The sequence below is a fragment of the Dermacentor variabilis genome, chromosome 6 (genome assembly GCF_050947875.1).
Source record: "Dermacentor variabilis isolate Ectoservices chromosome 6, ASM5094787v1, whole genome shotgun sequence".
Classification (NCBI taxonomy): domain Eukaryota; kingdom Metazoa; phylum Arthropoda; class Arachnida; order Ixodida; family Ixodidae; genus Dermacentor; species Dermacentor variabilis.
The window spans coordinates 37,765,818-37,792,967 of record NC_134573.1 but is presented as its reverse complement, the minus strand read 5'-3'; the positions used below and the strand labels follow the sequence as shown (position 1 = coordinate 37,792,967).

General features: G+C 45.0%; 1 protein-coding gene across 1 annotated transcript in view; it reads right to left on the bottom strand.

Moving 5' to 3' along the window:
* Positions 1-9,651: 9,651 nt before the first annotated feature.
* Positions 9,652-27,150, bottom strand: part of LOC142584734 (lanC-like protein 3) — a 65,002-nt gene continuing 47,503 nt past the window's right edge. The window contains exon 5 of the mRNA XM_075694960.1: positions 9,652-26,703. Within this exon, the coding sequence (XP_075551075.1) occupies positions 26,342-26,703 (362 nt within the window). The 3' untranslated portion in view covers positions 9,652-26,341. The remainder of the gene's footprint in view (positions 26,704-27,150) is intronic.

Here is a 27,150-nt window from a genome sequence, read left to right as displayed (position 1 = left end):
TAACCAGGAACAAACCAATGTCCTCTCCAAGCTTAAACGGCCGCATCAGGTCAGTCATTTTGAATAATACGCGTTCTCCTGCACCGTGTGCCTGACTTCCATTACGAGCGCGTTCCATCTCTACCTCGAGACGCTTCATTTCCAAAGCGTGTTCGCGCTCTTCTTTTTTCTCTTGTTGCTCTCGCTCTTTCTGTTCTTTACGTTCACGCTCTTCTTTTTCTGTCTCCCTCTCTTCAATAGTCTCAAGGCATTCCGACAGCTCGTCATCCTCAGCCTCTAACTCAAGAATAGCCTTTAGCAGTTCAGGTTTTCTTAGTTTGTCTGAGACATCCAGACCCAACTCTCTTGCAAGCTCCAACAATTTCGGTTTGCGCAACGACTTCAAATCCATGGCTGCTCTGAATGCTGCTTTCTCTACTGCTTACTATTGTCTTGCCGCAAACTAACCCGGCAGCAACGACAACCACAATTACCAGCTCTGTTTCTGACACTAACAAAAAGCCTGGCAAAGCTCAGAAGAAGAAAGTCCCGCACTCACCAAACCTCGCAGTCAAGAGTTCCGCGCAGTCGTTCCGCTGCAGGCAACCAGTCGTCACACAGGGCTCGTTGCACTGCTCCCGGATCGTCGTTGAGCTGCTCAGCATACAGTCAACTGCATCTCTTTGCTGCTGGCCTCCGTTGTCGCGATCTCGCCGCTGGCAGACCGTTGTTTGAAGTCGTAGGCGACTCACCGCTGGCAACCAGATGTTTGGATCCGACTGCTGGTACGATCGGTTGGGAACTCGGCGCTGACGCCCGTGGTTGTACCTGGGTCGCAAGCCCCAAGGGTAGCGTTGGCCTGGCGGCCTGGGGTACAACTGCAAGCATCCGAAGGTCCCGGCAAAGCATGAGTCGACTGGTAACAACGAAACAACTTGTTTATTTTAACATCGCAAAGAGTAGGTGGTCAGGTTTGACCGAAGTAGAGAGACGGGAGAGCACTTCACTCAGCAGAAGAAATCGGAGCCCTCCTCTGGCGTCCGGGGGCAGCTGTTTTTATACTCTCGCAGTTGAGGGCAAGAAGGAACCCCTCAAAAGACGAGCACGTGAATGTACAATGGGCTAATGGTGACGCACACTGTCGTAGCGATGCCGTAGCACCATGTCGTGGCGCTGCGCACGATCTCGTAGCACCTGGTCGTGGCGCTGCGCAGCACACTGTCGTGGCGCTGCGCAGCACACTGTCGTGGCGCTGCCGGTCGGACACAATGACTGTAACGAGAAGATGGTCCCTGCTTTGGCATCGCCTGTTTCGGGCACAATGACTGGAACGAGATCCCTGCTTTGGCATCGCCTGTTTCGGGCACAATGACTGGAACGAAATCCCTAGGCGGTCGCATCGCCGCAGACGCGCCTGGAAACACCTGGCGATGAGTGTTGCGGTGACGACGATCGGGCCAAAATGTCCGCCGCCCCGCCGCCGTCGCGCCGGCAAAACCACGTGTCGCAGGCGAAACGCAACACTGCTGACTCGCTCCTCACTTGCCACTAGACTTCGGAATCGCGGTAGACTTTCACAGTCGCGGCGGTCACACAAAGGCCTTCATCGCTCTAAAGATCCATAGCAGGCAAGAAGATGCTCAAAGCTTATTTGCGCGAAGTTTTGGTCCTCCTTTGCACATTATTCTTCCAATCTGTGGCATTAATGACTCTCCCAGATGTCATTCCTTTTGCAATTTGCCAATAAAGCTGTTTCGTAAGAGCTGGAAAAGCTGCCAGCCGCAGCCATTACCACAGATCTGAGAGGGCGGCATGCAGGGTTTTTGCCAGTTTTTTCAGCTACTTACTGAAAACATCGTGCCACCCCAACACAAATTTCAGACGCAAAGTACAGGTCTGGAGCATAGAATACACAGCCACTGTGACACACCAGCACATATCTGGCCAGATGCAATTTTTATTGCAGGTGACTCCTGAAACGTTACACGGAAAACACACAAAACATCCAGGATGGCACACACTTCGGAAAATAAAAATATTTATATAAACCGCCGGTTAGAAGTAGCATAAGCTCGAACCCAGTAACATGAAACATTGCATGGTGTTATTCTCCAGACGATATGCGTCCGATGTTGTGAATCCACTTTATTCTGCGGCTGATGTCGTTCTTCCCTCGAGGAATCGTGAAAAGCATGAAGCTATTTTTTCACGCCGGTCTGTGCACTGAAATGCGCAGGAACCCGGCATAACGCGGTGCGAAATGCAGAGTTCGAATTAGCTGAATAAAGGAACACGGCCTGCCCATGGCGCCGAAGAAAAACAACAACACAAGCAAAGCGACGCTTTCGCGCGCGTTTCCAAGGCGACGGCTGGGGCCGGCCGGAGCGGCCAATCATCGGTCAGAAAAGCGCCGAGTGGAGAGGCGGGCGAGGAGGATGTGCGAGGGTAGGCGGCGCGGCGGCAAAGTTCACAGAATGGCGCTACTTTCAGTATCAAGGGGCTTTACGATGCGGCGGGTGCGAGCGCCATCTGGATGTCTTGCAAAGGACCAGGCGCGCCGCTCCGTGGCCTCCGAGATTTTCACGCGCCAGCGCGCGCAAATGGCGGACGCCGTGGGCAGTCCGCCAATCCGTCAGGACGCCGTGGCAAACGCTAGAAAAGGGGTTAGTTTGAAATTTTGCGCAACGGAATTATCTTTACTCGTATATTGAAATTATAATCCGACGCTATATTGTATGTAGGTTGTGTGTAAGTCATCCCTTATGATTTTTCTACGTATTTTAGCTCGAGAAATTCAATTCAGTAACTTGCGCCACACGGAGAGCCTGGGTACGCGTGGTTCGAAATTTTTTTTGCCGTAACTACGTCCGACACTGGGCGCCGGACTCGGCGAACGTGTGTAGTGCTATGAAAGTAGAAATATTGTGAACAGCCAAGCTTGCATTCTCGAGCGTACATATGATAAAACTGGCCAAGCTCCAAAAGTTTCGCTTTTACATGTGCTGCGCAGAAGCTCTAATACCCTTCCGCGATAACTCTTGGCCCCCTTTCGCGAAGAGGAGCCAACAAGGGTTTCCAAAACGAAGCATAGGCGGCAGCGCAGAACGCCCATTTTCCTCAAGAAGGAACACTGTGCCGCCTCAATTACAGGGCCGCCGGAAGACATGCCCCATGCGACCGCCTAAAAAAACTTCGTAAAGTCGCGACAAGCTTTGAAGAATAGCGCCTCTTGCTCGCGCGCCCTCGCGCCGGCTTCGTTTGCTTACAGCCATGCCCCACCGCCATTTTCACTTCCTACCGACTGCACCGAGACTTCCTACCGACTTCCTACGTCGGCACCGATGCTAGCTCTTCCATGTTGTTTTGGTTTGCCAACGCGTTGAACCGAGTTTTGGGGTAAGTGCGACGTCGCTTCACGGGATTTTCCACCACCATGACCTGCTGAGCCTTCATATGCCAAAATAGTTACTGCAAAGGCAAGGAGCTCGTCTCGATACCGTCCGGTAAGCGCGACGGGCTCAGAAAGACAAGGATTGATCGAAATGCGAGGGCCAACTTACTGCACAGTTCACTGAGCAAGCTGCCATTTGTCTGTATAAGCTTTAACACGACTCCTAGGATACATTTACTGTGTTTATATAAGCATACGTGGTCGTATTTAGGGCGCTTAATCGTATTGTGCGCCAACGCACTTCAATTCGCGGGCACGTGATCGAGGCTCCGCACGAAAATGTGATTACGAAACTTTCAAGATTCAGCCCAGTCCTTTTGACAATTCGATCCTCGAGCATGAAAACTCATCTTATGAGACCAACTCTCTGCTTTTTGTGGTTACTTACTAGTCTTCTTTAGGCCGAATACCTAATTTATTCGTCTCTTTTGTTCGTGTTCGTCTATGGCGGTCGCCCGGTGAATTTGCAATATGAAAAGTGTGTGTGCTCTCCCGAAACCCAAGTTACGGGGCCCGTTCATCTCCAAAAACAGCATCATAGGTCTTTGACACGTAGGCGCTCATTCGCTACCTAGTTTAGTCGTCGTTCGTTTAGTCGTTTCTTCGTTCGTTCAAGGTTCACTCATACTACGCCTACCCGACACCTATTTTGGTTCTGCCGACAGTGGGCGACAGCGTTTTTTTTTCCTTCGTGTCGGCGACTCTGTCACTACCGATGCCGAGCTCGCCGCCGACAGTCGGCGGATTATCTACGTCGGTACCGTCTGACAGAGGCGCAGAGACGAAGGGGAAAAAACGCTGTTGCCCACTGTCGGCAGACCGAAATAGGTGTCGGGTAGGCGTAGTGTGAGTGAGCCTTTACCGTAATTTCGGCCGCATCATAGCGCGGCAATTTTTTGCGCACTCACCACGTCACTAAAGTCATATTTCGCAAACGTTTTTCCGAGTGATCGCAACGCTCCTTAACGCACGAACCTTAGTGCAACCCGGTTCGCGACATATGTATGTCACTTCCTGAACGGACGAGCTAACACACGATGAAATATTATACGCGATGAGTCACTAACATAAAAAAATAAATTACTCAACGTAAGCTCCCTATGTTCTTGTTTCAGCCTGAATGAAGCGCTGCTACAGCATTCCGGCTTAGGGAACGAATACTAAGAAACCGATTTCATTTCTATATACGTGCACAAAGTGCCGACTCGATGATCGGCCCCGCGTATTTCTGCCGACGTCGAGGCACGAGAAACACAATAGCACCAGCGCCCACCTCTGAGCCTTTGCCCGTGCTCAGAACATCGGCAAGCACGCACGTTGGTGCCACTGTTGCTTGCAATACTCTATCGAAACTTCAGAGCAGCGATCGTGCCCTCTGCCAGCCTTTGTGATTCATGCTGATGCGCGCCGCAAATTCACATGGTAAGGACGGCGCGTTATATTTAGGTTACGGAGGGCTTGCTCGAGGCCAGAATGTTGGCATTAGATCGCAGACGTGTTATTTACAACCATTCGCAACAATATCTTGCGACACGCGCTTGACAAATTTTGAGTACCTAATTGTAGCGCGCGCAATACATTCGGTGTCGTCTAGCGCTCGCTTAGATACTTTTTAAAAATAGTTATCAAACAGAAAACAACAAACGTACGCAGCTTGCACTAGTGGTGCAAGGCTGGAGTCAACAACGAAGCTTGCAATGTGATCATCTAGCTTTTACGTTGCTTGATTTTTCTAGGTATTGCGAGGTTATGCTATGTTTTGCTAAGTTGTCTAGGCGGGCTTGACGCTGGAAGTTTTCGAGCAGTCGCAGGCCGGGATCTTTTTCTCGGCAACGTCGAGCGTTCAGGCGCCGACTCTCGCGTTCCGTGGGCTGAAACTCGGCATTCGCGACTCGGCGTCGCCTCTCCTCAGCCGCAGCTTCGGCGCGGTGTTCCGCATCAGCTCGGCGGCGACGCATCGCTTCTCGCTTGTGAGTACGGCGCTCTTCCTGGTGAGCCGATTCTTCTTCGGGCGTCCGCACTTTCTTCGGTCTTCCCATGGCAGCAGCACGTACGCATGGCGTAGAGGAGGCGAGAGGTGTGCCGCCACACCGGCTGTTCCGAGCTTTTACTCGCCTGTGACGACACGACTCCACCCTACGCACGTGGGGTGCGTGGAGGTTGCGTGGCTCCGTGCTCTCGCAGGCGGTTGCTAGGCAACCCGAGGCGGCGCACAGATTGGCTGAGTTTTGTGGTAATGCTCCACGGCGGAACTGAAAGCATAAACAGCTCCGCTATTAAACGCTGCTGTCACTGAATTTGTATAACCCTCCGTATAGAAAATCTCTGCTGTACACGAATATACTTGGAACTAGAATGTGAATGCTTAAAGCGCACCGTCTTGCTATGGGAGTATTCACTCTGCGAAAGGTCATCTGCTATTCTCAAGGGTTGTAGGCGGTGCCACGGTCGAGGAGGGAGTACGAAAGACAAAAACGAGGCGGAGTGAAGGAGAGAGAGTGTCGGTACTTTACGAAGTTGCAGGGGTTTCAGGCCACACCGCGTTGGAACATCCACTGCGCAGAGTTTAGCGCTGAGTAATGTTCCTTGGTAATTAGAAACTACCGCCATTCTTTGAATTCTGCCGCCACCACGCGACTTCCTCGCCCACTCCGTGGAAACTGTTTTTGCGCCCGTTTTTATGCACGACAATTGGTCTTCCTGCCGTTGCCCTTGGAAACGTGCCGGTCTTGCGTTTTGCTTGTGCTTTTCTTTTCCGTTGGCGCCATTTTTCTCCTAAGCTCGGCTGACTCGGCGCAGCAAACGTTGCACGCTGTATTTCTTGCGGTGTTGTGCTAGCGCTATGTAGCGTTGCAGCGCATATAACTGCACTACGAAGACTGAAGAAGGTTACGCAGTTTTTATAAAACCTCAAGAAATGGTGACTTCTTGCGCAAGAAGCAGTTGCCGCACAATTAACATTGGCTGAAATAACTTTGTTCCGACAAAGAACAGCATTGATTGCGAAATAACATTTCTTAGGCGTGACGCAAGAAGCGCGACGCCTTTTACCTGTAAAAAAATGCGTAATTTGGGAAGTTACCGCATGTAGTCGTTGTAATAGTGCACCCTGTGCATGTAGATGCTTGGAAGCTTTATAGGCGATGAGAAACAATCGAAACCAAATGAAAAATATAATTGATTAGCGCGAATTCCCGTAGAGATACATAGCGCTCTATAAGAACGCATGGGAAAGCCTATAATAGAGGTACACGGGCCAACAGAAATTTCGAATAATTAAAAATTATGGGGTTACACGTGCCAAAGCCACAATTTGATTATGAGAAGAAAGGGGGTTAACCGAGGGGCCCGATTTTTATTAGTCATATTTTTATTTTTATTAGTCAGTGGGTCGCCTCGCATTGGGCGCTCACGGGAAGACTACAAATGAAGCTCTGCAGGGTGACATGGGCTGGACTGGTTTTGAAGTGAGGGAAGCTCGCACTAAAATCGAGTATGAAGAACGACTGAGGTATATGGAAGAAAGTAAATGGGCTTGGAGAGTGTTGAGGTATCTGTACAGGAAAAACATAGATTCACAGTGGAGGAAAATAACTAGGAAGCTTACCAGCAAGTACGCAGCCTGTAGGGTGGGCAACACAGCAACAAAGAACGTCAAGCGGAAAGTCAGGGAAGCTGAAATAATCTCACGGGTGGCGGCAATGGAAAAGAAACCTGCCTTAAGAAACCTGACTACTTAAGAGGAAGAAACGAAATCAGGAAAGAAACAATTTATAACTCAAAGCGAAGCTCATTACTATTCGAAGCGAGATTGAAATACCTTAGAACACGCACCTATACAGCGAGAGATAAGAAGGAAGAAGAAGCATGTGCTTGCTGCGGTAAAGCTAGGGAAACTATGGAGCATGTTTTATTAGAATGTGAATACGTCTACCCAGCGATCGATTTAGGCACCACTGGCCTCCTTGAAGCCCTTGGGTTCAGTGAGAGCAGTGGCAAAATAATCATGTCCGCAGTAGGGATTAGTAACAGGCGATTGGAGGATTGGTGGAAGAAAAGTAGGGAAACGAAAAAAAAAACGGAGACGTACAAAAGCACATTTCGCAAAAGGGAATCAGAAAATTTGGTTATGGGAGTTCATCGTGGCTTTTTTTTTTCTTTTCGTTAACCTGGGTAGCACATTAGACAGCATAATAGCAAGGGCTTGGTGGCACAACCCACCGCCCGGTTCTAAAGGGGACGCTCATAACATCTATCCATCTATCCGGTAAGGAGCGGAGCCAATCGGGAAACAGTGCTCCCGCAAGGGGGGGGGGGATAAGAGCGGACCAATCGGAGCATGTACCGGGGGAGGAGAGGGGTATAGGAGTAGGTGTTCCAGCGGCGCACGCCCTTTCGCACCATAGATTCCGCTCGGCGCGAGTGGCAGCGGGAGCTCGCCGTCGTGCAAATCCCTATGTTTGAGAGCGAGAAGCACAAGCAAAGTGCTAGCGGAGGGAAGCCGCTAGAGCCGATGATCGAGAACGGGAAGCTCAAACCAAGCGCCAGTGGAGGCAAGCCAAACCACAACTTCTAGAGTAGGAGGCCGAGCAGAGATGTCGACGCAGAGAGATTCCTCCCGCGGGGGGTGCCGATGGACGGTTCAAGAAAGAATCCTTTGAGAGTGAGTGCGGCCAGAGCTGCAAGGTGTGCGACAGACTGTGTTTTGGTCACAATCTCACGCAACTCATGAGTGCGCAATCTAGAACCGAAGCTGGAATCTACCAAAATGACAATGAGGAAAAAGACTGTCATGAAAATCGCACTAAACACGTGTTCAAATTTGAGAAAACAACCATCATGCAGCTTCGCTGTTTTCATAGCTTTCACTGCATGGAACGGACTCTTCTATATTCCTATGTGAATTCGCTGCCAACTCCGTGGCACACAAAATCTCTTAAAGCGATAAGGAGTAATACGCATGCAGCATGATGCATCTTAAGTGACGTAAACACATTGTACAGTGCTCATGTAAACGTGGGTATAGCCACATTCTGTTCACTCTCAGAAGCAAAGAGTATCCACAGTTTTTCTGCCTCTCGACTTTCCTGCAGTAATCAACAACCAACTATGCTATGCTGCCCCTCTTTCATCACTTCAACAAGATTACCTTGATTTTTCGGCTTTGCCTCTTGGATGGAGGAACAGGGGAGGCATTCTGTAGGAGTCCACCTAGTGGACTGTTCATTTCAGCCACTGCTGATTGGTTAGGGGCGCTGGTCTCCTCCTCGCTCATACAGCTGCATCCAATCAGCAGCGGCAGAAATAGACAGCCCACTAGGTGGACTCCTACAGAATACCCCCTCCCTGTTTGCATTGGTAACTGTATGGTGCAGCATTGGGTTTTGCACTTGTAGATGAGGCTTGGGTATAGCCACATTCTGTTCACTCTCAGAAGCAAAGAGTATCCACAGTTTTTCTGCCTCTCGACTTTCCTGCAGTAATCAACAACCAACTATGCTATGCTGCCCCTCTTTCGTTACTTCAACAAGATTACCTTGATTTTTCGGCTTTGCCTCTTGGATGGAGGAACAGGGGCAGTATTCTGTAGGAGTCCACCTAGTGGACTGTTCATTTCAGCCACTGCTGATTGGCTAGGGCCGCTGGTCTCCTCGCTCGTACAGCTGCATCCAATCAGCAGCAGCCGAAATAGACAGTCCACTAGGTGGACTCCTACAGAATACCCCCCTTGTTTGCATTGTTAACTGTATTGTGTAGCATTGGGTTTTGCACTTGTAGATGAGGCTATGTGACTGACTGTTTTGGCCACCACATTTATGTAGGTCTAATCCATTTCTGTTTGGAATAAATACTATTAAAGAAAGGAGGAAAGAAAACTGTCGCGTTGCAGTTGTCAGAACACCTATCTCGCATTAACTGAAAATTCACGAGTTTGAACATTGTCAAGAGACAATCATGTTTTCCTTTTTTCTTGCTCAGTGAACATTTGAGTATAGACCAACCAACCTATACTGACTGACAGCATTATGTGAGAACCATTTTATGAACTGTAAACACTCCTTCATGTGTAGCTCCCAGGGCGATTGCAGCTGTGAAGAATCACATTGACTTTCTCTACACGGTACCTGTGCGATCACCTTTTCGCTTTGCGTAAAAGCCACAGAAAACCAGGACTGCCATAGGCTATTCCTGCATTTCATATGGCACAAAAGAAACCAGCAGAATTTTTGTGTATTTATTTTGGGCAGTGAGACAGGAACTTCGGCCACTTTCGGGAAAGTCCCGGAAAGCAAAAATAGAAGCACAGGCGGGGTACACAAGCACCACGAGGCACAGTGAAGTGATATCACAACCTTTCACTATGTATGCAAAGGATGCAATGAGCTGGAACACTTGGGCAGCAGAAAAGCAGCCCACACGCGTAGGCGAATGCGAGCTTATGACACCAGGTAGTGCAGAGACCAACCACCATGACCTTGAACACCGACACAACTCTTGAGCTCGCACACATGATGCAGTCCCAACAATGGCTTTGTGCAAAAAAGATTACTACATGGAAGTCTGGTGCCTATATCCAAGAAGCCACAATATGTTCTTTCAACCCAGATGGTGCTGCAATAGTACTACATGTTGAGGCTTAAAAATTTATATATGGGACTTTATATTCCAAAGCAAAATAAGAGCACTGAGAGATGTCATACCAGATAACTTGAGATCAACCATGGCCACCCAAGGTCCTTCTATGTGCACTAAAGGTGTAGTACACAAGTGTTTTTGCATTACACTCGCAGTGGAACTTGGTCGTATTGACCAGGAACAAAATCTGCCACCTCATGCTCGGCAACAGAAGGCTATGACCATTCGAGCACCACAGCATGTATCAGCAGAGTTCGCTATCAACACTGTCATGATGCTTTATGTTAGCCTTCCTGAGGCTATTTTGGGAGGTCAAGAATTTTCAAATAGAAATAGAAACATTTATAAATAAAATTTAACTTCAGGCACTGTAAGGCAGCCAACAGGCAATAAGTTATTCATTGTCATTTGAAATAACAATGCAACAATTATATATTCCAGCCTTTTAATGCTGCAATGATGCCTTCTACTGCAAGAAGTTATCTTTCGATAGCAGCACTATTTAGACGTAAATTACTGGTCATATTGATAAGCAATTCTTGGACTATTTCTAGTTGATAAGGTAATTATTTGAAACTGAATACGCCGACTAACTTGCCACTTGAAGCAGCCTGTGGCCACACAAGCTAGCATAAATCTTCTGGATTAAAGTTCCAATCATTGTCATAGTCTAATGCCATCTAGTATAAGTACTATATATAAAAATAACAATATAATGAAATTTACTTAACTCATACTTGTAAGTCTCTATATCCAGGAATACCTGTGAACCACTTTCACTAATTGTTGGAAGTATGCTAAACACAACATGAGCTTCAGGTGCCACCTCTCAGCTGTTTTTTAGGTAACAAAAGATGTATAAAACAAATCTGTGACAAGTTTGACGTCCTAAATGACTGTCATATGCTAACACTCTGAAGACTAAACAACTACAGTTATTTAATAGTTCAAACACTTCTCTGATGTAAAAAAGAAACTGGAAACGAAAAATAAGTAAGCCAGAGATTTTTAAAAATACGGGGAGCAATAAATAGTCAATTCAATGACTGGACCACCAAGGTCAACTATGAAATTAATAAATCAATTAAAAACCAATATCAATGAGAGACTCATTCAAGAAGCCCTATGGATCATCAAGCTCGATTTCAACATAAGGGAAAAATAAATGAATAGGAGGAATAGTTCTCATGTTTGAGTCTTTATGTGAATCTGGCATGGCATTTTTGATGTTCCTAGTCAGGAAAACAGCCTTAAAAGCCAAATGTCCAGTTACTGAAGAAAGGTGCTGACAATGGCACCATTGAGACTGGAGATGTGCTATCCCTGAACTTTATTAGTTCGTGTTTGAACTGCTTGCGTTTGCATGATGGCTCAACAGTTCTGGTCGAGCACTGTCTGCTGCCCACACATTCCAGCTCCCTGCACACCAGAACTTCCATCAGGTTTCAAATCGTCTCTTACATCTTCCACCAGAGTTTCCTGTTTGAAACCCAGGCACGAAGCCCAATTAACACATCACAGCTATACAGTACACGAGGGTTGCTCTGTCAGAGAGATCAAAATAGAATTTCGTGTGCTATGCATCTTGAGTTGCGAATGACGAGTTAAAAGTTATTTTATCTACATAACAAGACAACATGACATGTATTTTGTACTACAGATATACAAAATTCCCTCTTCCATCAAATATAATCGAGGTGGGTGGACACAGGTGTAAAGGTTAGTGAGACTGTAACACTGTTTGAGGAGGCAACGAAGAACTTTGAAGGAGTTGCCTGAGGCTTTGGAGGGCAGAGAGTTGAACGGTTTATGTTGAAGGACAAAAGAACAAGACACGGAACACTCTACTGAACAACATACAGCTGCACAACATGGATAGTATACTGGATTCTACGGTGGCTTTTTTCAAAAGGCTGTGGTCAAACAAACAAACAAACAAAAAAAGGGACATAGAAAAGCATGATTCTTGGATAGACATTGTGCAAGAGCACATACAACAGCTGAGGACAAGCTCGTAAGGATAGGGCTTGTGCAGGGATATATCCCTACTGTCCTTCTCATACATGAAGGAGCAATAAAATACTTTGGATATTTGTTCACACTGCAAGCACTTTCGCATTCAACCTCTGCCTGTGGCTTCAAAGATTTGAGAAGTGAAAATGTTTGACATTGCAGCATGCTCGGGGCAAAAGAAGTGGTGATGAGCAGTATAGTAAGGAACAGTCGAACTTCATTTCCAACTTTAAAAGCACGAGAAAGCAATGAATATCACCTCGAAGAAATATAAGGTCAATTGCACAAGGTTCTAGAGCAACAACACAGGAAAAAATAAAAAATTACTAGCAACTTCATCACCCTGATTTGAATTTACCTAAAAGACATGGTTATGTGCAATCCAATTTGTTTTAAACTGTTAAGGCTACAGCAAGGAAGTTTTGTTTTTTGTTTTCTTCCAATACCACGCTTTCAAGATGCCCGTGTTTGGGGTAAAATTCACATCTGATCAAAATGAGGTACCTTTAATAGCATCTGGTGCAAACACATAACCAGGAAATTGACTAAAGCAAAGGTTGGTGATATTCTACTGTGCTTTTTAATTGCATGGCAGTCTGAAAAAGAAAATCGGAACCACCACATCTGGATAGCAAATTAGCACTCAGATAGTGGCTGCTGCCACATCAAAGTTGGCTAGAGCAGATGGCTGGACATATTAATGAAAAAAAATATATATAATGGTACATGTGAGCATTGCCATAGCATACCTTGTACTTCTAATGAAGCTGCAATAAACAACGTCTTATATGCTGCAAATACAGCCTTTTATTTTATTTTTATTTTGAGCTGCAAGGTTCTGCTTTTGTCTCAAGTTTCACGGCTACCACGTCCTGAAAGGATACACAGTTGCACTTCATCAAAAAACTGGCATAAAAAACAAACACTTTTGTTATATCCAATATTACTTGTAAGCATAGATGCAGATACTGCAAAAAAAAAAAAAAAACAATTTCAAATTTATTTCATGATATCTGATATCTCCTTTTATCGAGGTTTGGTAGTAATTGAGAAAAAAATTTAAAAAGCTAGCCTGCATAAACTTGGGCACACGTTCGGCAATCTCAAAGGTAACCTGCCCCTGCTAGGTTCCAGCTTATCCTACTCCAAACAAAAGGTCTTCATGGACGGAAATTGTCAAATGTGGTAACATGCAAGGTGGTACTACTGCTTCTTTGCTTGGGTTAACTACTTCTGTAAGGATCGATTAGGCCTTAACACTAGTGAGCAAAAGTACGATTTTCTGAGATTAGGTCCATGGGCGATTCATCTTTGTAAACTCTTCACGACAACACACAACAGCTTTGTTTCGACGTGTCACTGGATTGCTTGACCGAGTTTTGATGCGAAAGTGGCAAATGGCTCGGTGATCGAAAAAGCTGGCGTATGTAGGAGCGAGACGGCAGCTAAATTCCTCACTGGCCACGACGCCATGGCACGAGCGGGCCTCGATGAAGCAGAGCAGGCGAAAGGGTACACCTGCTGCTTGAGTAGCGCACCGGGCGTTGCCTGAGGGGAGAGGCCATCTGCGACGCCACATCACCCTTGCTCGTGGAAGCCTGTGTTACCTGTGCCTTCCTTGTCTATACAGGCTCTCGGCTGCACTCTGACTGCACCTCGACAAAGCCAAATCAAAAAGTGCGTCTCAACGTGCTCGCTTGGCCGTGAAAAGTTCATAACCTGAAGGACTGCTCAGTGGCATTCAATTCGCCATTAATGAATTTGCATTCGTAACTCATAAGTGCTCAGGTGCCTTCGGACTAACTTTCTTGTCATTGCACTCGCAAACGTTCCTTTAGAGTCTTATGGCCCTTCTGTAACATATGCCCAAGAGTTACACAAGATAATTTTCCTTTTCAAGATGAAGTAAAGCAGTTACAAAAATAAAACAAGAATCAGCATCTCATCTCAGCATATTCAAGAGCCATTTGAAATACGCTTGCTTTTAAGCTGAGCCACCTACTTAGCAGATTTTGCCTACTAAGAACATTATTGTCCAATCAAAATGCTTTCGGTGGTTCACTAAAAAACAACTACAAAAGAAATAATGGTGAGGCACAGTGTAAGACCACTATCTGAAGATGAATAATACTGATGAATAGACCGTACAGAACAGAGAAGGCATGCAGCTACACACAATCCCTAAGAAGTGTGCTTCTTTGTGACCGCTATCACTGGCTAATCACTACTTAAGCATACAAAACTTGGAAACTACACAAAGGATGCATCACCTGTAAATGGATGAGGTGACTTAGTGCTTACTCTGTATACTTGCTAGCTTTATCCTTCATAACTACTCATTAGTCACCACAAGAAAAAAAGGCAAGAAAGAAGTACAGCAGACCTGTTTGAACAAAATTCAAAGGACGGTGAAACTAGTTTGTCTTGCTAGAAGTCAAGCATCAGAGATATACGCCAAGTCTATGTGAGATTGAACAAAGACCCAGAAACTCTTAACTAGGTAGAGAATTTGGCTTAACAGAGTTCACATTGAAGAAAATGTGCTGTATATATTACTGTTGCATTTCAATTCCTAGCTTGCACCTATAGTCTAACTAGAAAGCAATTACATGAAATTCAAAATTCCAAAAGCAGGCTTTCCCATGCATCTGACATGTCCTCATCAAGATGGCTGATCTTACGCCAGCAGTAAGAGATTAAGAGTGGCACCACGGGACCTTTGAGGTATGCTGTTACGAATAAATTGATCTCTATATAAGTGCATTTTCAAAGATTTGATGGCGCCATAGAGTTTCGTACAAACCCCTAGAGGGAAAAGTAGCCCTGACGTGCTGACATTTTGTGCACGGTTAGTGTCCTAGAACTGCTGGGGATAGTGTAGAGAGTGCCACCCGCTCCTTGCATCTGTCGCAAGTATGGCACGACGATATACGAAGCCCAAAGAAAGCAGACAAGGACAAGAGGGAAAACAAACTTGAATCTTGTCTGCTGTCTTCATGCCGGCTATACAATGACATGCACGCATTTGTTGTAAGGTGAGCTGCCCAACAATAAGCTTTGCATGAGCAAGATAGTGTTACTGGCTGTATGTGAAGCTGCTGTGCAGTTTCCCAGGGGAAATGCGTTGTTGTACAATGCTGACCGTGAGTACCTGCCACAGTGTTCACAATCCCTTCTCCCGCCGTCTGTGTCTGCTCCAGGGCATGATTATTTTGTCAGACCACGGAAAAGGCGTGTAAAATGGTCGACCCCAACTGCAACACGCCACTACACAACAATGAATACCCAGGTCGCTGTGAGGTGAATGGACGCATGCCATCGCTTTGCAGTATCCCGAAGCCTGACGTAGGACCAAAGGAGTCCAAGAACCTGCACCGCAAAGCCCCTTTGTGAATCTTCAGCTGTGTGCGAGAAGTATTTTCAAGGAACAGCGCATATTGCATGGCTATGTAAACACAGTACACAGGAGATTCCTCAAGGTTGACCAGTGCTGGCTGCTGACGCAGTACCAACACTGCTTCCCGACTTCTGCTGAACCCTGTGTCAAAAATCTGCCAGAAAATACCCGAGGAAATGCCTCTTCAGTTGAGCTAGGGCATGATGCCAAAAACCAGCTACTGTCCTTCCTAGCTTTCCGTACGGAATGGCAGCTCCATGCTGGAGAATGTGGTGGCTTTTTGTCTGTAGTGACTGCAGTCAGCCCAAGTGTCACGGTCTCAACTACTCTCAGTTAGCTGGGATACTTCACACAGCAGGAATGTTAAGGTATCTAATGACATCACAACTTAGCGAAGATCTTTTGTGAGTCGAAAGCCAGTCAACAGGGTGCAGCACACAGCCAACAACCCAACAGTTCCTTAATCACTATATCCCGTCTCGAGTTTCAATGAATTAGCCTGCTCTGTAGCGAACAGAACTGCTGAATCAGATGTGCTCACAAAGTTGCTTGACTTAAACACAGACAAGTGTGAGCTGATTGAGAAGCCTGTTGAAAATGAGAGAGCTGCGTGGTATGGAGCATCGCATTCAGAGGGTGCAAGGTGTCAGCCCAGACCATCTTGAATATGTTGCTGCAACAAGCAATGAGACTAATTTTCTATATTTGTGATTATATAGCTAGAAAAATAGTTTTGAAGATAAAGTGTGAAAAATGCTGTAAATAGCTCCTAATGGAGAAAGACACTGTGATGACACATCGCAAGGCAAAGTCAGCCGACCAAGCAGATCAATGTGGTCTACTTTATACTTAACTATAAGTTGTTCCAGTACTCAAGAAATGCATCATGAAAGTGTCATGAATATCCTATGTTTAACCAAACAAAGCCAAACATGAAAGCTGCATATCTACTACTAATGAAACTACAGATTGCAAAACGCAGGAGATGTCATTTTCCCTGTTTTTCTCTGGTGCGAATTGAGTTAACAAATCCCCGACTTGAAACCAGTGGCTTAGTGTTGGAACCTTTCAGCCCCAGGGAGTGGTGCAGCCTCAATTGGACCTTCAAGTGGATGTTTCTAATTAACGATAGTTGAATTTATGACTACACCTAATCCATAGAATTGGCAGTACTACTAAGAAATCACAGTTAGTGCCATGGTTTTCTGTGAACTTGCCAGTTCTCGAGAGTGGCACGCTAATGCCACCAGGTAGAACTTACAGGTGACTTCAGCATGAGTAATTTACTGTAAGCAAACATAATGTCGCCACCACCTTAGGATCCTTTCGTTTTTCTAAGAAAGGAGTAGACTGAAGACATTTAAAAGACCATCCAAGAAGAACGGTTTGCATGCCTGAAGCCTCGTCACCTACAGAGACCGGTCAGAGCATGCGGTCATCACAGCGTTTCGTCAATGAGAGAGCTCATGACAGCACTCCACAGCAGCTGTGGTATATGCTATGCAGCACACGCAGCTACAGGCAATGTTTGCTTTGTACACGGCTAGGCTAGAGTACGCACTTGTGCTTGTATGCTTTAGTTTGGTCTTGTTATGTGGTGGTGACTGCCTTTCTCCTGCACCAGCTTGGCCAATGGACACTTGCCAAATCCAGTTTGCACATTTTGAAGCTCTATCAATAGTTCAACATGAAGCAATGTCTGCCAAGGCATCTGTCTAGCCATAAGCAAGAGCACTCTGGCGCTCAAATCTTGTACCTGCTAACTGCTATTCTTCGAGAGGCACGGCAGACACTAGACTTGTAGGATTGAGCTAGTGCACGTTAGCAAGCATATGTGCAGCCTGGGCTTTATTTGTGCAAAAATAACATTGTTGTCAGCCAAGCCATGCTTGTGACAAACCACCGACATCCTAGCATTCCCTTGGTGGCACAATAAATGTTACAAAACATAGACAGAAGCCCCAGATTTCCCTCTATGTAGTACTGTAAGAAACTCTGTTGATAGTGCGGTGAACGAATGGTGAGAATAGTAGCAGCAGTGTGCCCTTTAGTGCCTTTTGTTTTTGCCATCATGGCTCGAGGTATGCCATCTCAATCAGGTGAGACGAGATGTGTGGGAAAGCACACTTGCAGATTCTGCACACTGTCTATTCTAACACACAAACGCATGGATGCAGGCATGAAGTGTGAGTACACATGAGGTTGTTTATGGGCACAAAACCTTTTAAAGCTGACCTTGTAGCAATAGCTTCAAGTGCTTTAAAATGTTCCAGTAAGTGTGACAAGGGCCACACAGCTGCACAGATGTCCTTTCCTCAAGGAAAGTATGAAAACATATGTTGTTACAAAATACCCAGTCACATTTAGTTACAAACCTGATATTTGCAAACCTTACCATCATAACACATTGCAACCAGCTTACAACCGTGCGTAATAAAAGGCATGGGTCATGCATCTATCGTCATTGTGCAACGGGGCCTTTCTCAACACATTTTATATGAAACTTATTAAGCGTAAAAAATACATATTTCAAATGGATCCACAGGCACTCAGGACGATACTATAGCCAAATGTAACCGATCAACAGTGAAAGAAAAACAAAGAAAGAGGATAAGTGAATCCAGTTGTAGCCAGATCACCAATAGAGCCGACCGCCACAGCACATTCGTGCAATGCTATATATACTCTTATGCATCCACGAGACAACGACAACACCAACAACATGAAAAGACAGAAAATATTTTTCCCCTTCTTGAGCATTCAAAGAGTGAGACTTTGTTATGTGTGCAATTAAAGAGTGCATGTGTTGTTCACGAGACGCACATACAGAAACTACACGGGTATCACAATGAACACGTTGAGAGTGCATTTCACGACAGCCATGTGCCTTGGTGCATTACACAACATTCAGGGATCACGAGAGAAATTGTGAGCAACAACAGACAGCAGAGTTGCGTGCAGCCAAGGAAGCGGCCGAACAGCGGAAGTCGGAAGGCTCCAAGTGGATCAGCTTTCCCCTATATTTCATCATAAAACCTGCCTTTTCATAGCAAGGTCTTTTTTTGGTTGGTTCTTACAACTCAATTTGTGTGGATGGTAGCGATGCAAAATCATCAATATAGTGCTGGCATTACACTGCTACTCGTGTTCATCGATAGCACTATCAATAATGTTAAATACATGATGTACAGCACGCAACACTGGAACATAAACTTGGTGATGTTAACTCTTTCCAAATTGCATAAACTGAGTGTTATAGATGGCCAGTTATCACAAAATGTTTTGTAATATCGCAAGACAAGAATTGCAAAATTATCAACTGCGCTGTCAATAGTGAACCATCACAATGCTATCTATTGATTTTAATAAACTACTAATAGTCATTTTTTACACTATTTGTTGTTAAAAAGGCTAACTATTTACCAATTGCTTTGCATCATTAGTGGATAGTTATCTGAATGAGCAAACAGGCCTCGTCCCGGAGACTATGTAATCAATCAAAGATGGTGATGTGGTGGATCGATCGCAATACAGTCTACTTCTGTTAATTCGACTCTGACGGGACCAACAAAAAGGGTTGAAATTATCTGGCAGGATGAATTAAATATGCAGAAAAAACTGCAAAACACACCAATGATTTATTTGGAAGTATTTGTGCGATTCTAATACGCCCCCCAATCAAGCCGGCACCCACTTTCTGTGCCCAAAACAGAAAACTGACACGGAAATGACGATAAAGCTCCTAACCAAAGTGGAAACCTAACGTGCACCCAGTTTTCTGAAGAAAAAATTGCAGCCTTTCTAGTCTGCGAATGTGGGCTACCAGCGGAGCTGTAGAAAAAGAAAAAAAGGTAATAAATAAATAAAAACAAAAGCACACCACTGAGTGTGAAAGATGACTTATTTTGTGGCTTTTCCCTTCTACGTGTGTAGAATACTCTGCAAACACGTACAATCGCTACAAATAGTGGCTCGACCTGCCGAGGCATCCAAATTGAAATGTGCCAGGTGTCTCAAGATGCTGGCTTGCCCACAAGAATTTCGCAAGGGCCTTTTATGACACTTGTTGATGCATGTATCCGTGGCGTAATCGTTTCACTGTTGGGCTTCTGTGTTAGAGGTCCTGTTTTCGACTCCAGCCAGCGGATGAACTTAATAATGTTTATTGAATTATTTATTATGCAGTACTTCGTTGAAAACGACGAATGTACAATGTCGAAGAGATGTTTGAAGCCAGAAGGACAAAATTTACGCAAATCCATGTACTTCCCACAATTCCCATACTGGCTGAACTGCCCCGATTGCAGCTCCCGTAGACATTAGCGCCACAGTTCGCTCTAGTAATTATTGTACGAAACCATGTATTGGATGGTTTCTTAGCTTTCCTCTTGGTATACCAGCTGTCAGCACATGCCTTACTGGTTTGCTTTGCCTCCTCATAGAGGGCACGGGGGTTTTGAGGTACGAAGATTGAAAAATGTATGGGAGGGCAGACATATACAGCTCCGCTGTAAAATTGTTGCACAATGGTGGCCGGTTTTAGAAGTCAGCTTCACCACAAACGATTTTAAAGCCTGACGTAATAGTTCTGCGGAAACTCGCAAGGTGGAGAGAAGTAATAATTAAGGGAAAACGAGACATCCACTCAATTGTAGCAATTGCTACAAAAGGAACCCATATGTGTTTCCTCTGTGGCAATTGCTACGATTGGGTGGACATCTCATTTTCCCTTAATTATTTTAAAGCCTGTTCCACCGCAATACAGCTGTGTTATGTGGCAAAGCATGCGAAAGTTGCAAAGGCGCTTATGGTTTTGTGTATGACTGCATCGCGCAGCCCAGTCATACACAAAACCCAGTTTTCTTCTGTGCGCTAGAATCGGGTAAATACCGTAACGGAAGATCGTGAGCTATGATTATTGCTTGCAAATGTTCCTAGGGTGGGACAAAAATAGGCGTTTCAGACAAAAGATGATGTGTACTCAACGCATTCACTGTCCTCTAAGCTCCGCTGAGAGTGACGCTGCCACTTAAGGTGTCACTATCGGGGTCATCATAGGCGTCAGACATGTGTGTGCTGACTGGTAAAGCTCAAATTATCTGGCGAAGGCCAATTTTAGGATCGAAATAACAAAAGTTTAGGCCCACAAAAATACATGGGCACTGGCCGGGACCTTTGGCCGGGATCGAATTAACCAGAGTCAAATTAACGAAAGTCTACTGTACTCGTGCATAATGTGGGTCCTGGGAAGGGTTTTAATTTAGTTCATTATGCGGACCAATCCTGGAGACCGAACGATGTCATAGCACCTGTATGCTTTATTCGATAGAGCGAACCATTAGGATTTTTCAGCAGTCTACTGGGAAGCAATCACTCGACTTATGAATTTCATTCTCATGGTTACTGCTGAATGCATTTTTCTTGCAGCTGCATATCGCAACAAAGGCTACTGTACCACTGAAAAGTGGAGCTCTAGGAGGCAGTTAAGCAAGATACATAGGCACTACACTTTTAGAATGCCAAATAGGTCACCTTGCTGCAAGTGAACGTACAGTAAGCCAGAGATAGCGCACAAATAGAAAACATGGACATAAACAAGCCCACTTGAATTCCTAATGGCATCTCTCCATGCCATCGTAGACATCAGCAGTGTCTGCCTAGGTCTAGCCAAACATTAAAAAAGGATCGCATTGGATTCCGAAGAACGCATAGACTTGTTCTAGCAAACTTCAAATAGCTTTTTGCGGAAGAAAGAGACCGTAAAAATGCATATTTACTGTGAGATTAGTGATCGGCCAGTCTGGGCATGAACCTCAAGAGAGTCTGGCTGTCATTTTTTTTTTTCTGCCACTAATATTCAGCATTTTTAAAATGCAAATAATAGTTTTGAAGCAGATGCCCTACTGGTATCTTATGATTTACTGTTCCTCAAAATTCTGTCAGGCAGAATTGTGAAATGAGTCATTGCAGAAGCTGATCTTATCTGAGTGCTCTTTATAAGCTCTTGAGACGAGAGTTCTAAGCTTCAGCATGAGCTAGAGACAATGCCTGCTGAAAGTAGTCTCAATCACACGAAACACCACATTTGAATAAGAGCAATCAATCAAACTGCAGTTTGGAATGCAGTGTAGCAAGGAAGTTTTCACAATGAGAAATGTCAAAAAGCTGCAGTCGTCACACAAGTCGGATGCCACACACATTGAAGGCGTCAAAATATAGAACACTGTGCGCAAGTCTTTGAACGGCGTGTCGAAGATAAAATTTGTTGTATATTTCTCTTGGCAGTTGCAGAAGCAACAGAGCCTTAAAGGCCAACTGCAAACAAATTTAACTTTGGCTAAATCACTTACAAATGAGTGCTATACTGGATGTTTTATTTCGACATTGACAGAATTTTTATAAGCCACCAGTGACATATAGCACAAGTATACTTGCTCTGCTGGATTACTCAAAGAAGTGGATATTACAATGGAAATAAAACTGCGTAATCAACTAACAAAATTTCACTAATGAACTTTTCAACTAGTCTACTTTAGTATTCACACAGTAGTACATGAATTGAAGCCAATGATTTAACAAGGCAAATTCACTTGGAACAAATTTTGAAAATATTGCCAGTTTTGAGATCACTGTCGTCAAACTTGGGGTAAAAGTGCACTGTTATTCCACTAACCTTTTTTTAACAAAACATCTTTTTATGCATCAGAGTTCAAAAGTTTCTGGAACACGCTTTCACATTTCATCGCAAACTTTGGGGACGCATATCTCGAACCTGGTGTCATCCTCAGGATTTGTTCCAAGTGGTTATGACTCTTGAGGTCACCCGCTAAAATTTGTAAATTTTAATATATGCTGCAGAGTAACTAGGTCGCTTGCAAAAACTTGTTAATTAGCCATGAATTTATTTCGATTTCTCACGAAAATAATGTATTCCTCTGGGAATAATCCAGCTAAAGAAAAATAATTGTGCCACATAGCATGGGTGATCATAAAAAATCTTTAAAAGTAGAAAGCAAGGCACCTCGCATATATTACTGAAGCAACCTTGGCAATGGCAGGGTTAGTAATTGCCTAACTTTCTTACTAGCAGTGTTAAAATGGCGCCTAAGCAGACAATGCGCGCACCTCATGGTTAGCAAATATGGCCCAACTGCTAGCACGCTGCCTCAATGTTCTTGCAGTGTGCCGCAGGTGGAGCCCTTTCTACAAGGTCACGCTGAGGAGCTGCGTGTTCCCGAGTCGTGCGTCCCTTCCAGCGAATGCCAATGGCAGCAGTTTCTTCTTTCTCACTTGTGGCATCAAAGGCATCTACACTTTTGCGAGCCAAATAACACGAATCCACAGTAATTCGAAGGTAGAGTTTTGCAGGGAGGCTGCCTTATATTTACACTATCTGAAACTAAACTATTACGAAGCCCAAAGTTCGGTTGCAGTTGGCCTTCAATATTAACCGGCCCTTTGCAGCCTTAGGGTCAGTGTATGCTTGACGTCTTCTGTTCAGATGTCAGGGGAAACAAAAATTCTGCAGCTTTAAGCTACCTCTTCTGGAAAGCAGCTTAATGGTAGATTCCCACAAACTGCTGCAGACAGAGCTGTCGGATAGGGAGTCACTAACCTTTGTTTTTTTCTTTTCTTCTCTCTGTCTCTTACGAGAGCTTCGATAGACTGCCAATACAGGTCACAGCCTACAGAAAAAATAGCATCTTTGAGGGCAACACATGTTGCTGCACGAAGATCTTGGTGGGTCGCTGTACTTACATGATTATATATTCTGACCTTACCGTGTTGCAGTGTGTATTAATCAGCAAAATTTGCTCTCGCGGCACTAACTTGTAGCTGGACTTATTTTCGAAGTCACATAAGCTATACCACGTGCCTCCTGCATTTAAAAATAAACTCGCCCAGTTTGTCATTTTAATGAAGTAAAGTATGACACTCGCTGAGTACGAATGTCAAGAAATGTAGGATATGTTAATCCAATACCAAATTTGGTTGCGAAACGAGGAATGGCTAACCACAACTGATTCATAGAAACAAGTACAATAGTAAATTATTTCAGGCGCTTTGCAGCTTGCCTGTCCTTTCTTCTAAGGCTCAGAGGGTAAGGACCACAAGTTACCACAGGAAAAATATGAAAAAAAAAAAGCGAGACAAGAAGTAAAAAATGTTATGTCAGTACTCCTTTAAAACACTAGCAAATGAAACAGCAATACGCCGGCTACCAGTGGATGTAAGGCGGCAACGAAGCTACCACATGGGCAACTGAAAAAGCAGCCAAGTAAGCACAGCCCGTGCAGAATGTGCTAACTCAATGTGTGAGACAGCCACAGGAGCACCACGAAAGGCAGCTATCAGTTAAGTGACATCATCCGGTCTCTACAAACACACGACACCATATCTCTGGTCTTGCTGGTAACAAAGCCTACATAGATAAGTAGGATAGTGTCCTATGTGCCTTCAATGCCAGCCAGCAAAAAAATGGCTCGACAAAGGCCAACAACCCAGTATAGACTAACTGCTTACAGTGAAGAGGACCTGTACTTGTCCTCGTTACTTAACTCTACTGCTGCCAAGTCTCTACCTGCATCTTCTCTAGTGACAAACAGTGCAAGGGGAAGTGAAGGCGACTGTAGATTACCACGTCTCTTGACAAATACTTCACGCCATAACACCTGGACTGCACTACAGAAAGGCGTGTCATTGCTTTATGCACTTTGTGATTTGCAGCATACAAGAATGGACCAGCTTGTCTGTTTTTTTTAAACTGCGAGTGAGCAATAAAACCACAAGAAACAGTTAAAAAAAAAGCACATACAAACACTATCTTCGAGCTTTGTTTAGAAATAATTATGAGAGAACAAAATACAGTACACAGCGACACATGGCTTTGCTTTTATCATACAAGAGTGACAAGTTGGACCAGTTTGTTGAATGTCAGCATAATAAACAAACAGTGCCGACAACAGGACCACAGGAAGACAAAAACACAGGCATGGACTCTGAACTGGTGGTTGTTCCTAAAATAAAGATCACCAGTTGATAGCCAGCGTCTGTGTTGTCATCTTCGTGTAGTCTTCCTGTCTGCACTGCTTTTCAGTATGTTGGCGCTTCTATTTTTGTTAGCAAGGGGTCGCCACCGGTTTTTGCATTTAGTAACAGTTTTCGTTTGGCTTCCTGATAACGTCACTATCTATAAATAACTATACATTACATAGTCCAATGCATTAATCATTAGTTGGAACTAGCGCTTGCACATGCCACATATTCTGCAAAAGAATTAAAAACGACATGAAAAAGGAAGGCTTAGTTCAGTGCAAACGGTGGAAGGGACGACGTTTCAATGCTTTGTTAAAAAGCTAAAATACGCCCACTATGTCGGTAATCTGCAATAAATCGGTATACTATATCAACTGCAACCAATACAAAGCACTAACTGTGCCAACTAGCATCTATTTAAAGAAACTGACTACGCAACAAGTTCTTGTTCTCCGCTGTAGAATAGAGTGGCCTATAAAACAACTGTGCTTATGCAAGATATCCATTACTTTCAAGAACAATGCACTTGGGACATCAAGTAAGGATATATTCTGCTAAATGCGAGACACCTTGTGTTTATGGATATTGTTTTACTTGGAGTGACAATTTCACGACTCACTCTCATATGCTTACATTCGGAGTCAAACCCTGTGACTTCATGTTGCTGAAATAGAGCCAACTTTGATTCAAGTTATTCAAGTTGCGCTTATCAAGAACAAAGCTCGAACATACAACTGTTGCATCTAAATGTGAGCCTCGATAATGTGGACATCTGCTGGATGTATTTCAAGAGCACAAGTCAGGAGTTGCAATTGAAAATGAGCTGGAAGTTTAACAAAGCACACTAAGTGCTGCACAAAATGCTTTTCTTTCTTTTTTTTCCGTTCTCAACATGATTGCAATAGCGCATAAGGCGCAGTTTCCTATAATCTGTGCATTCTCCCAGCACGCTCAACGACCTCGCAGAACTGCATGGTTTGCTGCAACAATCCTAAAAATGTGACATGAAGGCAATGCTGAAAGTACTACAGTTAAGGATAGCAACCAGCAATAAAACGTTATCACTGCCATTTTGGTGAGCAGCAATACTATCTGAATAATCAACAAAGTGGCCCTACTTATTAGCATCCCATTTCAAATAAGTAGATAGACAAAATGTGAAGACCAGCATTTGGCTCCCTTCAAAGCTAGCACAGCTATGATTAAAGTCAATTTCTATAAGCAAACAAGAAGGCAGCGCTCTGCACACACTGTTGTAGCCCGTCAGAGTGCAGTGATTACAACAAAAGTGCGCTGCATACTCCAAAACAGGCAACACTGCCGGCTTACAGCTATGTCGAGTCGATAGCGACACTACACTAATCTCAATAAAGCATATGTTGAGAAAGTTTGTGTATGGTGTGCCTAAGATTTCTCTAACCAAGTGAAAGAGACATAACATGCGAGTCGGACTCCCGTGTATCCTGTTTCTTTTTTTGTGCATTACATTCTTTCTTCTACCGTTCAAAAGAATGCTAAGCTACACTTATGATTCTTTCCCTTACGTGTCCTGTTTGATCCTTGATGTTGCTACGGCAGTCGTAGTTGCTGACTAACCCAATTGCTCAGTTCGCTACAGTTGTCGGGCTGCCCCTTTTTCTTGCGTCCCGCGCTTGCTTCTCAGTGCCTTCCTATCACCCTGTGCTTGTTGGCAATCCACATTCTGACTTCCTCTACCCTATGCTGCCCTTCTGCACTTCGGCACCCACTACTGAACCAGCAGACACTGCAGACGACGGTGTAGACACACCCTCGGCATGGCCTTGCAAAATACATCGGCCAAGTGCCCCTTAGAATGGGTCAATCAGCGGAAAGGTGGCGCTGCGTGGTTCCAGCAGATCGGCCAGGAAGCATGCCGTTCCGGCAAGCCCTTCGAAGAGGCTGTAGGGGCAGTCTGGCGTGCGTGCCTGCTTGAACTCGTCGGTGAACATAAACTCGGCAAATTGGCGCGCCCGGTGCAGCCAGCGCAGCTCGGTCGTGAGTCGGTAGAGCAGCAGGAAGGCATAGCCACTGCCACCAATGCCGTGGCAGATGCCGGGGCCCTTGCGCAGGAGGCCACGCTCCCAGATCATCTGGCCTGAACGCAGGCACGACTCCAGGTAGCGTGGGTCTTGCCACGTCAGGTATGCCTTGGCCATTAGTTGCATCACACCTGGGCACACAAAAATGGTACGAGAGGGGAGTCAGACATGCGCTCGTATACCAGGTGACCTTTGATGTGATTAGCATTCTTGGAAATGCCGCAAAATTTGCAGTAAGTCTGAATCGGTATATCTGGCTGTCCGTGTCTAACCTCCTTCATTCCAAATTGGATCTTTGGGTACTCCACGGTCTAAAGGGTGGAAAGAGCCTCAGGCTGCTGTGCTGAAGGAACAGAGTTCCAAACTGACCATCAGACCAACTTGGGCTACTCGGTATGCGACCCAGTAGCCAAGCAAAAAGCACGGTGCTTTTATTTTGCAAGTTGCCATGAAAGCTTGACAATGAGGTGCTGTGCACATGTTTGTATGAGACGATGCAAGTGTATTTCAGCTGCTGTCATGCTGTCGCTATATTCTTTATTCAAAGAGTACTGCAGTACCAGGTACTATTGCAGGGG